General features: G+C 35.9%; 1 protein-coding gene across 11 annotated transcripts in view; it reads right to left on the bottom strand.

Annotated features, from left to right (window-relative positions):
* Window positions 1–14,369, bottom strand: part of PPP1R12B (protein phosphatase 1 regulatory subunit 12B) — a 123,487-nt gene that overhangs the window by 88,896 nt on the left and 20,222 nt on the right. For all 11 annotated transcript variants that reach the window (XR_005555029.1, XM_039329406.1, XM_039329395.1 and 8 more), the window contains exons 5-8: window positions 11,793–11,937; window positions 6,500–6,574; window positions 3,945–4,018; window positions 3,082–3,218 (exon numbers count right to left, since the gene is read on the bottom strand). Coding sequence is in view for 10 of the 11 variants with exons in the window: in XM_039329406.1 (XP_039185340.1) it covers window positions 3,082–3,218; window positions 3,945–4,018; window positions 6,500–6,574; window positions 11,793–11,937 (431 nt within the window). In the remaining variant the exon portion in view is untranslated. The remainder of the gene's footprint in view (window positions 1–3,081; window positions 3,219–3,944; window positions 4,019–6,499; window positions 6,575–11,792; window positions 11,938–14,369) is intronic.

Genomic DNA, 14,369 nt, shown 5'->3' with positions numbered 1-14,369 from the left:
TGAGCCAGCTATGCTGGCTCAGGAATTCTGGGAGTTGAAGTCCATGAGTCATAAAAGAGCCAAGGTTGCCTACTCCTGTATAGGCCCTAGGGAAAAAATGGACAAGCTAATTCCATGAGGGAGGGGGAAAGGGAGCACAGTTTCTGAGTTCTCATTGGCCACCTGTAAGTCCAAATGAGTAGCTCAGGGTGTGTGCGTGCACATGTAGGCATGCGTGTGACTCCCTGGGTCCCTTCCATTGCCCTCCCCCCAGTAGCAAGCTTTGGCTTGGAGCAAGCAGGCTGCACACAGGGATCTCCTCCTCTCAGTCTTCCACCCTGCGAATCCTCCACAGCCTCTCCAAGCTGAGTGAGCAGAAAGCCTGCCTGTTTGTCAAAGGCTCTGCCTTGTCAATCGCACACACACCTTGATGAAAATTGCCCTGCCTGCAAAAGGACTTCTCAGCAGTTTTTTAAAGCAACACTACCAAGAATGAAATTGGAGACAGCCAGAATGTTTAGGGAAGAAGGAAAGGAAGCAGTTAATAAACTAAGTAAGAAAGGCATTCGCCCTTCGAAAACTTGCATTTCCATAAATGTGATAAGTTGCCCCCTTTTCAGGTAATGGGGGGGGGAGTAAATGCTTTCCTTTTAATTTGTTATTAAAACTCAGTGCACTACAGTACTTATAGATGGGAGCCAGATTGACCAGCCAGGATCTGTCATAAATAACACCACAAATGCACCATGCAAGTTTATTTAGGCGGGGGGGGGGGGGAGAAACTGCTTGCATAAGCTCGGGCAAAAGGATTGTGTAGCTGTTTTCTGTCCCCACTCCATTCCTGCTTCTTAACTCCGAGAGGAATTTAGCTGACACCCCTCCCCTTCCAGACCCATAAGCTCCGCCTCCCCCAAGCTACTCTCACCGGCAGTGAGAGGTAAACGCTGAAAAGCTTGCATGAAGAAGCACTGAGAAGTGCCTCGAATGGACGCAGATGCTTAGGTTTGTTTTCATTATATAAAAAAACCACCCTACAATTCTTTTCCCCCCTTCCCCATTACATGGGCCATCCCTTTCTACTTCCTTTGAATGAATTAATCAGGGGATGGCCACTACCAGTCCGCAGTTCTGGAGGGGTGGGCAAGGAATTGGGATGCAAAAGGGAGGGAAGAAGAGAGGAGACGGTTTGCAATGTAGCATTATAGAATGGGGATTAAACCTCCAGGAAATCTTACCATCACAACAGCCAGATAATGCCTATCGTACTCTCAGAGATATCTTTAGTTGATCGGCTGGTTTTAATAATAACCCTAGGACTCTTTTTGAGTGAGAGAGAGGGGGGGGAAGAGAAAACTTGCTGAGTAATATTTTTCCAGCGTATAAGACGACCCCCCACTTTTGCGAAGATTTTAAGTGTTTAGAAAGTCGTCTTATATGCCGGAATATATGGTAGATAGAAGTGTCCTAAATTTATGCAGTACCATGTGCATTCAAAAGACACTAATGTATCTAAGAAAAGTGAAGGAAGCTGAGTAATTTTTCAAAAAAAAATACTACTGTAAACAGTCATTTACTATATGAAGAAATATGTTTAATTATGACTGTTCAATAGATTTGAGCATTACTTGCTATTTACCTACCAAAAGAGAAGGGGCTAGGGATGTAGTGAATCACTGTCACCAATGCTCTCCTGGTTAATGAATTATGAAATGCCAGGTACTTCCTGAAGAAAGTGGGTGGGACTTTGTAAGGATATGTAAAATCATTCCAAATATGAACCTCCATGAAATTGCTGTTTCAGGCACTTAAATTTAAGAAAACTCAAACCACTTCCTAAGTGCAGAAAGCAGCTTCTTTCATACTTGGAACAGCTTTTTCTGCATTCAAACTGCAAAATCTTGTGAAGTTTCACAATAATTTGAATTCCATAGATGCTGATTCTTGACCCTGTTAATGTGAAATGATAGAAAATATTTGTAGCTTGGGTGGTAGATGCTAGTGGTGGTTTGTTCTCTGAGCCTGCTGTTTAGCTTCCAAACATTTTGTCGCCAAGAAGATGACATACTCAGCAGGGCTTTGGTTGAAGCCTCTTGTTTCAGTTCTTCACTGCTTTATATTGACCTCATATGGTCAAGTGGTTGGTGGGTCAGGTGACTGGTTGGTCATGTTGCATGCCATGCCATGTGACTGGCTGGTCATTATGTGTGAAGGTCACCAAGTGAAAAAGTGGTCGATACTGGGATTGGTTGGTCACTCAATTGACACTGCTTCTTATGGGTTCGTAGGCTGGCTCCAAGTTGACATGTTTGTTGATAGATCAATTGGTTAAATACCAGGCTTTGATGAATTCTCATGCATGGCATGTGGTGGATGGAACAAAAATCATTGGCCATGCCACCATATGCCACACAAGTGAATTCATCAAAGCCTGGTATTCAACCAACAGATCTATCAACAAACATGTTGAATATGAACCCATAAAGAGCCATATCAATCGAGCCGGGCATACGGCCTTCCAACCACATGACATGAGATCAATAAAAGCAGAGAACTGAAATAAGACATTGCAACTGAAGCCCCACTGAGGATGACATCTAGCCTGGTAACAAAATGTTCGAAAGCTAAACAGCAAGCTTGCAAAAAAAAACCACCACCAGCACCTATTAATGTGATTGTATTGAAGCAGAATTGCTAGTAAACAGTAGAATAGATTACTAACCAAGTGGACTAAATGTAACTAGGTTACTGTCATAAGAAAAAAAACTCTCAAAGGGGAGCAAACGGATTTAAATTTACTTAATGGTAAAGGAATGCTAACTTGGTTGGCACAGAAAAGTGGAGATAGAAACCTGGAAGATGGGATGGATTAAACTGTCTGGAATTCTAAAAACAGGAATTTCACATTGCAAAATATTGTCACTAATCTTAACTAGCAACACTCTGTATTTGAACTGATTGTCTAAAGCTGTAGGCTTATGTAAAAGTTCTGAAAATGACTTCAACAGTGCAGTTTCATAGAATTTTTTTGTTCATAAAAGAAGGAAAAAAAATCTGTTTTAAATATATTACTTTGCTTATTTTTTAAATAAATAAATATATTACCTGCCTCCTTTTCAGTATCTGACTCTGAAACTTCATCTTCTTCTGCTTCTTCCTCTTCCTCAGAGCTGGAACTACTAGATTCCTTGCTCTCTTCTTCTGTCTCTTTCAAAGTATCCGCTTCATAAATAATCTCTTTGCTGAGGTAAAAACCAAGAAAAGTATTTAGGGAAGCAAACAAAAAAAAAAATCAAAGTAACTAAACAGGTTAAAAAACTGAAAATGTAAGACTGCCACACATGAAATCATTTCTGCAGAAAAGTAGAGTGATTAACTAATTCTCTTTATTAAAATTCATGCTCCCATTTCAGTATCACAAATTTATAGCTTTAATGAATATAATGGGACAGAAAGAGAAAGCTACTTGAAGGGAAAATATATTTTTTTAAAAAGAAATTGGCCAGTTTCTTTAGAATCGCATCGGCATAATACTGAAATTCAATAGCACAGATTATGAGTAGTTTTAGCCCTGGAGCAGAGTACTTTTTGATAAAACAGCATTAAAAATTAAGCACAGCTTGAAACAAAAAAATTCTGTTTAAGCACTTGAGCTTTAGAAACTCAAATTAAATTATACTAATTTATAAATTTTATATTCTACTACTTTTCAAGGAAGTCAAGACATCACATATGGGAATTCCCTCTTACTTTATTCTTCTTAAGAACTACTTGGTATAATAGACTGAGCTAAGAAATAATGACTGACCCAACCCACTTAGTAAGATCCACATCTGGATGGGGAACTGACTCAAGTTTCTTGGATTCTAGTCTTATATTTCAACTTCTAGTGCTTGCTTCCTCCACTCCATTAATTTAACATCAAATTTCACAATAAACACAAAAACATTTTGGATAAAGAATCTTACTTTTTGAAAAGTCCACTTTGAACTTTACCATTCATATCAGCTTCAATTAATTTGTTTGATTCTTCACTACGGAGCTGTCAAAAATGTAATTGGAAAAATATGTCAACAAGCTGTTTCTGTTCTGTCTAGCATGTCAGCATAGGCAAATGGCAGAATTGCAACTCTTTTAAGCACTTCATTTTGTTTAAGGTAAGGAGAATTTATTATGATAAATATATAAAACTGAGATACATATATGAAACAACCATACTGAGTCACTCACTAAATTTTTCACAACAAAAACATCAAGGCATTTTTAGTCCAACCCCATTATCTCATAATAATCTGCTTTTGAAATATGAAACCAAAGCATCAATATTCTCCAAAGCACCTGAAGGTAGAATATTCTCCAAAGCACCAAGATAGGACAAGAAGCAATGGATGGAAACTAATCAAGGAGAGAACCAACTTAGAACTAAGGAAAAATTCCCAACAGAAAAATTAATCAGTGGAATGACTTGCCTCCAGAAGTTGTGGGTGCTCCAACACTGGAGGTTTTTAAGAAGAGATTGGACAAGTATTGGTCTGAAATGGTATAGAGTTTCCTGCTTGAAGAAGCAGGGGTTGGATGAAAAAAACCTCCGAAGTTTCTAACTCTGTTATTCTTTTATTCTGTTAAACTGGAATAAGTCAAAAGTTTAAACTCACTGAAGCTGTTAGGTTCTAAAATATGCTAACATGTATTTACACACATACATAATTAAATTCAGGAGACCAATCAGTAAGCAAAATTAAATGTTTCTTGAATGGTAGGGTTGGCTTCCTGGTCTAGCTAAAGGAAAGAACTGAGGAAAGAAAAAAGAAGCTGACTGGCCAAATGAGGAACCTACATAAGTCATAGACTATCTGTACCACCTCTATGATTTCTCCTGATTTCTTTTCAACCTACAAACCTTACACTTTAAGCCTCAAGGCAGAATTAGCTTTCAATATTTTGCATCTGAACATAAGTACATAAATATAAGTATAGCATAAACTGGAACTGAACCAGTCTCTAAAGGGCTGTTTTTTTGTTTTTTTAAATAATTTATGAAATGGGGAGATAACCCACATTCCCTAGGAAAAATAGACAATCTTAGGAAAACAAACTAATAGAAAAAATGGATACAGATACCACTGCTAAGTTTTTTTAAAATCTCTCAGAAAACTAGGCAACATGGAATGGACTGTTTATCCAGTTAACAACTTTAAGTTATGTGGACTTGAATTCCCAGAATTCACAACATATTGGCTGGGAAGTTTGGGAGTTGATATCCACATATCTTAAATTGCTAAAAGCTGAGAAACACTGATGTAGGGAATTTTAATTGTTTTTGAAATAGCTAAACATGGCTTTTCTTTACTTTCAATTCTTCAGTTACTTCTTCCTCTCCCCTCATTTCCCTCTAGTACTGTCCCCCACATTCTGTTTCATAGCTTTTCCTATAAATCTATACTTTTCTCTTGCCCCATTGCCATCCTGTTTCTCCCCTCTTTTTTTTTGCTGAGAGGAGAAATGCAAATAGTGTATTTCTCTGTATGAATATGGTTTCTGTGAGAGACTGTGAATGACTCTGAATGAACAGATAACAGAAACAATTTTATAATCTTAGGTAACAGACATCAGTTTTAATCAATAGATATTAATTTGTAATACATATTTCTCCTGACCTTGCCATTTGCAGAAGTATGGTATTTGGCAAACGTATATGTATAAATCTGGTATGTGTGTTATATATGTATATCACCCACATATATTATACACATTCATATATTTACATGTAAATGGCAACATTTTCAGAACTGGTATAAACTAGTTGCAATGTAAGGAAAATGAACACTACACACATATGTTTCTCTCTCTCTCTCTCTCTCAGGCCATTTTAAATTCACATTCATCATCTTTTAGAGCAACCATGAAAAGATATTCAAATGCTGTGATGGGTCTATTCCTTATGACTCCCCATGGAAATGAAAAGTGGCCTTCAAAGAGGTGGGATAGGAAAAATACTGAGGCTTTTAAGTGTGGTGTCAGAGAAGACTCCTGGGAATACTATAGACAGCCAAGAAAACAAACAAATGGATCATTGAACAAATCAAGTCAGAATTATCACTTGAGAACAAATGGCCAGGCTCAGATTATCCTACCTGTAACATACTAGGTGGAAAGCTAGCTCCCTAGAGAGAAGGCTCTAATGCTAGGAAAGATGGAAGGAATGAAAAGAGGATGACTAACAGCAAAGTGGATGGACTCAGTAACGGTGGTGATGAGTGCACTATTGAAAGATCTGAAGGTTAGGGACAGATTGCACTGGAAAATATCTATCTTTTTGGTCACTAATGTTTTGGTGGCACATAATCAGTCAAAAAGTAATTTTATCTATGTTATTTTACTATTTATAAGCCACTTCAGTCAACACTTATGCTTCATATGTAACTATCACAAAACACACATTTCGTTGCATTCCACTATCTAAGAAATCATAAGAATAATATGCACAAAAATTCTTTGATTAAGAGGGGTACTCAGAACCTACCATATTTTGTTTCTTCTGCAACATCTCTAAGTGTTCAACCAATCCCTCATCAGCAACATCGAATGGTGTTTGACCCTAAAGGCATGTATAACAATAGCAAACATTTATTCTGGACTTAGCATTTCTTTAACATGAGAAAAAGATTATTTATGTCTTTGTGAAAAACAAATTTAAAAATATGCAAAACTACTTGGCAAGAATTGGAAAAAAATTCTAAAAATATACTTCTTCTTGAGGGATGGGATTATTATACAGATGGCATGCATATTTAATTTATAATAAAAAAGTAGATCAGGTTTTTAAATCTCATATTTTAAGAAACGCTTTATTACGTGTCTGGAAGAAGTATTATTATAAGTTAAATTATAAAATTCCAATTTGGGGGATTCCCGGACATGTGATAGAGGGGGTATCTAGAGGAGTGAATTTGGATAGGATTTCTTATAAGGAATTACTTAGTTTGGTAGGGAAGGGTTGGCAATTAAAATCTTTAGCTGAGTTGAAGCAAGAAAATATTGTACACTCTTGGTTTCAAGATAATCAGTTGTTAGTTAGGTGGAGTTTAGATCAAAAGGTTGGTATTACTTTAGAGGATGCGAATTTGGTAAAACAGATTAAAGATCAAACTCGAGCCCATATAAAGAGAATTTATAATGTCTTAATAGAATTGGATTCTGAAACGGAGTTAAGTAAAGATTGTATGGTAAAATGGGCACAAAATATTCAAGAGCCGATTCTATTGGACACATGGGAGACAATTTGGGTTAGAAATGTAAAATTTACTCAAGCCTCAAAATTTGAGAGAAATTTTTTATAAAATGTTTTATAGGTGGCATTTGGATCCCCAAAAGTTGTCTTGTATGTGTCCCAACTTGCAGCCCAAATGTTGGAGATGTGGTAGATTGGATGCAACTTACTTTCATATTTGGTGGACTTGTAGAAATATAAAAGCTTTTTGGATTAAAATTTGGTGGAACATTCAAAATATTTTTAAAAGAAAGATAAAGTTTACTCCTCAACTATTTTTGTTGGGTATTATTGTAGATTTTGATGTTAAGGAAACTAATTTGATGTTGAATTTAATAACAGCAGCAAGGTTGTTGGTAGGGCAATATTGGAAGAAGGATTGTTTGCCTACTATAGAAGAATGGACGCTTAAAGTCTCAAATTTAGCAGAAATGGCTAAGATTTCTGCTTATTTGAAGGATCATTCACAAGAAAGATACATTTCGGTTTGGAGAAGATGGATAGATTATATTCAGAATATGGGACTAAAAAGTTCCATTTGTTTTATGAATAAATTTTAGAATATTATTATTGTTATTATTATTATTAATAGTTTAGTATAGTGGAATTTTTATTATATTGTATTGTTTATGAATTAGGATTTTAATTTGTTTATATGATTAAGTTTATTTGCAAATTGTTTATTCTGTGTTAAAAGGGAGTTAAAGCGCATTATATTTGTTTATTTACATAGCTGGTTAATGTTAGTTAGATTATGATTATTATATTTGTTACCCTGTATTCAGCTTTGGGAAGTGAGGGAGGGGGTAGGGGAGGTAGGGGGGTGGGTTTGGGGTATGTTTTGTAATTTTTGTAAAACTTTTTAATAAAAAAAAAAGAATTGGAAAAAATTTCAAGGTAACTATTTTTCTTAGAAATGCTTTCCGTGTATTTTAACTTGTACTCATTGCCAAATTAGCTTATACCTGTATTTTAGTAAGCATTTTTCATCATATAGCCAGATAAAAGTATGGAGCTATATGGAAATATATGGCTATTAGACATATTGGGATGTCAAAATATCAGATACTGTTACCACAAATAAAAACATGCTATAGCAGTAGTATCAAAATTATATGTTGTATCAGATGAATTAGAGCAGATACAATATTCCTAGTCCATTTCCAGTCATTCCTCTTTCTGTGAAAATTTCTCCATGTTAGTCCATGGTTAAAGATTATGCCAGTGCTAATCTTAATATTAAATGGATAACCCATGACCCATTGCGTCATTATTTCAGAGATATTTCCTTACCTAAACAAAGAAACAGAATGAAGTGGGCAAAAAAGCATTGGGAGAGACAGTGACTTCCTGCCAGCTTTCCTTGTAGGAAGCTGGCAGGGTGCATTGGAAATCCTAATCACGTGACTTCAGCTGACTGAGGCAGCATAGCAGCATAGTAGCACTGACTAACTTTGCCAAATTTCAATCTTATTGAAGACATGGGTCCCAGATTTTGGATGCATTCTCTAAATCAGCCCACCTGAGATATGCCTATTATCATATAATGTACCATTTTGCCCAATTGCGGGTTACAAACCATTAAATACATAAGAGTTTTAGCAGTATACTGGACAATCCATTACTCATTAGGTCATCCTTTTGGAGATATTTCCTTACCTAAACAGAGAAACAGAATGGCCACGGAGGATTGCTATTGTTTGGGTTTTAAAATTAAAGAAGAAAATATTTTTTTATTAAAGAACAAAGAATAGCAAGACAATCGATTTATCATTGCTACTTTAATTGAGGAGTTCGTAAGGCAGAGGATACCAATTATCTATCCTGACCTTCCCCTACATACAGCTGAAACTGGCAGTTTCTCCAAGGAATGACAGTGACAGACTTTGGCCACGGCGCCAATATCAACAAAAATATTACATTGAGCAAGTCATGCATTTTGCCTCACTCTTTCTCTGTTGAGGTGCTTGTTGTTGAAGGCAGGTATTGTCATGTTGATAAACTTTTGCAGTAATTAGTGCTTGTCACACACTAAGTTGATCTTCCCTTTCCTCCTCCATCTTTTCTTGCTTCCTTATTCTGCACTTTTATAATTCTGGAGATGTGCAGCCTTTTCATCCTCAGTTTCTTGACCTCTCTCTTCCTTGCTGCATCTCGATATTTGGAGTCATCTCTTGACTATGACATCACCACCACTTTTTTTTTTTTTTTAACCAGTGGTACACCGCATGTTTGTGTGCCAGAGAAGGGGCACATAAAGCACTAAAAATATCCAGCCCCTTCATGCACCTTAAACTTGTTTTTTTTTTCTTTAAGAGTCAACCAATGAGTCAATTCATTGCTGCTGGGTGAGGAAGGGAGGGATTGCAAGATTGGCTGGAAAACAGTCATGGAATTTTGGAAATGTAAATCACACAAATTACCCCATTTGAGGTATCCTGGTTCAAAAATTGTTGCCCTATGATGCATCATTTTGTCCAGGTAAAGATCATCACAACTAAAGTTTCAGTAGTCTACGGATTAGTATATCACTAACTGATTTTTCTTTTCATAAAAATGTATAAACCGACTCTGAAATTCTCATTAGCTACAACTCGTCACAATGAAAACAGATAAAATATAGAAGCAGATGACAACCTATTGTGTGCATTTATGTCCTAGAGAATAGGAAATAAAGCTCCCAAGTAACAAAGGAAAATTACTGAATTCCATATTTTCTTCGTCAACCAGACTACCCACAAGTGTTTAAAAAACACAAATCAGAACTTTTCAGAGAACTGATGGGCCCAGTCCAGAAGCATTTATATTGTCAGATAAATTAGTTGGTTTCAAATCTGTTTGGGTACTTCTCATGATGTTTTCTATGTACACTAGCTTCAATTCACTTATGCAATTATAAAGAAGTCTCCATGAGGTCTCCTTTTAACCTCCAACTACTTATTTTTGAATCCATGTGCTGTGATTGTCTTGTGTTTTGGAGATCTTTTTTTAAAAAAAAACCTTGCAATTTGTCATTTAATTCAGGATCATTCAGGGAGGGATTCTTTATTCTTTTTTTTTTAAGATAGGGCTGTCCTGCTACATTCTCTTGTATTTGTATCTACCTTACCAAGTTCTTTCTGTCCTTCAGTTGAAACATTTTGCTATCTCATTCGTTCAAATACAGCATCTTGCATTTCTAGAAAGAACTTCAAGTTATTAGTGAAGGACCTATTGAATTCTGGTCTTGATACCATACCAGGCATATATACACCATACATTCTTCAACTGCCAACTGAAGCTGTTGTCTTGCAGGAAAGTGCAGCATCTTTATGAATCACTGGTTTCAGGACTATTAGCAGGAAATCTAGATGTTGTGCTAAAATTAACTTAAAGTTGGATTCAAACATGATCATCGTTATCATGCTTTCTGGTTAAGTTTTGCTTGTCTCCTTTTCACTATTTCCATATATATATATATATATCCTTAATGGTTATAAAAATACGAATCCCGGGCATATTTGTTCAATGATGCAATCTTCGATCTCCGGGAAGAGTATACTCCAGTTATTTATTGTTAAAACAACATTTAAAACAATAAAAACAGTTATATACAAGATTAAAACAACTTAGCTTTCGCTGGTCCTCTGCCAGCATCCTCAGAGTGGGGCTTAGGGGGTGGGAAAGTTCTTTTTATCCCCTTGCTGATCCAATTGCCTACAATGAGGGCAATGAGTAGGCAATTGGATCAGCAAGGGGATAAAAAGAACTTTCCCACCCCCTAAGCCCCACTCTGAGAACGCTGGCAGAGGACCAGCGAAAGCTAAGTTGTTTTAATCTTGTATATAACTGTTTTTATTGTTTTAAATGTTGTTTTAACAATAAATAACTGGAGTATACTCTTCCCGGAGATCGAAGATTGCATCATTGAATATATATATATATATATATATATATATATATATATATATATATATATATACACACACACACACACACACACACATATACATATACATATACATATATATATATATATATGCATGCCTGATTTTCCTATATATTATATTTATAACAAAATTGATTTTGCCCCAAGAACCTTAACAGTTTACCTATCATTTTCTCCTATATAGTTTTGGATCCTTTCTCATGTTTTCTTCCCCAAAATGGGAAGAATAACAAAAAGAAATTTTATAATACTCATTTTATAAAAGACAAAAAAAGAATGAATGTTTTTATTTATGCTGTTGGCCCTGAAGCTATTAAGTGAACTATTACAGTAAACCCATTGCCATAGTCAGATTAAATTTACAATTTAAAAATAAACAAAACAGAAGAAAATAGTATTATAAACAGCATAAAGAATACATTTTTACCTGATACAGAGCATAAAATGTATATAATGCAATCCATTTAATTGTTGAGTAATGCTGAACCACCGATAATAACATACATCAATTTTAAAGCTTGTTTAGCTGACAAAGAAACATAGTCAACATTTCTTTAAAAAAATATCCTTCCTCTTTGGGAGCATTTATGGTATATTGCTAGTCTAAGACTCACTAACCAGCTTGTTCCTGATGTCCATATCACAGAGTGCTTCAGCCAAAATAGTGCAAGCTTCTTTCACCCCCCAGTGTGCAGCAGCATGGAGTGGTGTCCATCCATCATTGTCCTGAATATTTACATTAAACCCAGCTTGTATCAAGAGTCTAAGGAAAAAATAGCAAAGATGGCAGCAATTCAGTCTTGTAAGTTAGTAAACACTGTAAGCAGCATGCAGTGGCTTTGTGAATGAAGCTTATCCTATGACAGAGATCAGTGTGATCAAGTAGACAGCTCTAAATGGTAAAAAAGAAGTCAAGTTTAAGATAAAGGATAAAATAGCTTCTTCCTAACAATGATGGTAATTAATGATTGACCTTAGAGATGGAATTGAAGAATTTGAGAAAAAGAGAGTTCAAACAGATTTTTAGGAAATGCCTTAGACAAGCAGAAGCAAATCTCAGAACCAGCCAAAGCTGAAGCAGAGGCATTATCTTGTGGATTAACTTCTGCACAATGACATTTAAAATTATCATAAATTAATCTTATGACAAAATTATTTAGCCCACCATGGTCTAATTTAATTGCTTCAGCACAAACATATTCAGAAGTCATCTCCAGTCATGTCTGAAATTAAAGCTAAGACTTGCAAATGTTTTATCTCTAGTTGTTGTTTCTTCTGGATGGAGTCTTTCTTAGCATAACCTGGGAATGAGTCAGAAGCAGTTTAGGATTTCATGGCCACCATTACAACCATGGGTCTAAAATCAATCCAGATTATAACAGGCCAGATTCATATATTCTGCATCTCTTGAACTCAGAGCCAATGAGGTTCTGAAAGCAGAAGGTATTACAGAATGATCAGATAATTTTCGTGTAATCATGATTTGTTAGCCCCACCAAATTCTTCAGGAGCCATTAAAATGGCCCACTTGGCTTTCAGAGGGTGCTTAGGAAATGAACAGACAATTTAACAAACAATTTTATTGAGTACCTAACTAACTAATGCAATATAGGTGTGATGAAGGCACTAGATGGGATAGTTCTCAAGTGATCTCCTCCTGTCTGCTGATCCAGGAGCATTGGATCTGGGAGAAAAGTCAAAAGAAGGGCATATAAAATAGTGCTGCAGAAAATAAATAACAAAATTGGCCATTGTATATAGTAAGTTCATATCTGAGTCTAAACTGTGATGATAAGTGTTAAGAAAAAGTTGGTACTTCTTGGCATCTATTGTATAAGTGGAATGTCATCCAGCCACAATGTCACTTTTGGATACAATTGGGCCCAAGGAGCTTAGTATTGGCCGCTAAGACTTCTCTAAGCACTTTATTAATAGTATCATTACAGCTTATTTTGTAATTACAATGCTGGCTGGCTAGCTGGCTGGCTGGACTCTGAAGAGATGGCATCTTGTGATAACATGTGAGATTTTATCACTGGGAACTTGATAAAATGAACAACATCCTTTGTGAGTGATCTAGGTCCATATATACTAATATGCCATGGAGGGAGTACTATTAGGTTGAAGTAGTGAATGTCTTTGGTGTGAAGAGAATGATAATACTATCAATCCTGTCAGACCCCACGAACCAAGAATGACACATGGAGTTACTTAAGAGTAGTTTCCTTTATTGTTCTTCACCTATAGACAGGATCTTTCCAGCCTAAAGCTACTATTTTCATAAATACAGATATACCCTGGGAATAGCTAGGGAGGAGTCATTTTAACTCTCTTCATGGCAAATAAAGCTCTTCCATTCCTTTGCCCTCTTGAAAGCAGCCCCACTCTCCTGGGAATCCAGACTACATTCCACCACAAATCATCCTAGGTAGCCTGCAAGCGGTGGAGAGTAGGAGGCACTGTTTTGAAGTTGTAGAGTTTAAACTAGCACAAATGTAAAGTTTAAACTAGCTACTTTATTACTCTATGCCAAGTTCATAGGAATCTTCCCAGATTGGCAGATATATCTGGGAAAGACTAGATAAGGCTCAAAGGCTGTCTTGTGTTTATGTAACAAGTCAATGGTAATTCCCCATTGAATACCCCCTCCCGCCTGGGACAGTTGTTCTCCAGCACTGACAGATGGAAGGATTAGACAAGTTACTGCAACATTCTGTTTCAAGTGACAGTTAATGTTACTTTTTTACTATACCACAAAAGGAACCTATATACATATATTACTGAACTTAATATATGGTGCAGGACACATATACAATTATAGCATTGCTTCAACTGGAGGTCAGTTCCAAATCAATACTCCATAAATCAAGTCATAACTGTTATCCCATTAGTTTCTAAGAATCTAAAATTAAGTAATTCAGCCTAAGAGGAATTGTTGTAAAAAACTAGAACTCAGCACCCTTCCATATCACTACAAAATCTCTTAGAAGACAAAATAAAAATAATAAATTTCAGAGATTCCAGGATCTCTTAATACTGATATCTCTGAAAACTCAAAGGAATCATTCTAGGTCTAGGAAATGTTCAAATGTAAAACGTAAGACATTTCTTGAATGGAAGTAATAAAGGAATAAAAAAAATAAGGAATAAAAATGTATTACTGTAAAGTGGTTTACACAGCATTGGAAAATACAG

The sequence above is a fragment of the Crotalus tigris genome, unplaced genomic scaffold (genome assembly GCF_016545835.1).
Source record: "Crotalus tigris isolate CLP2741 ecotype Arizona unplaced genomic scaffold, ASM1654583v1 scf7180000024396.1518868, whole genome shotgun sequence".
Lineage (NCBI taxonomy): Eukaryota > Metazoa > Chordata > Lepidosauria > Squamata > Viperidae > Crotalus > Crotalus tigris.
This window is presented reverse-complemented; position numbering and strand designations above follow the sequence as displayed.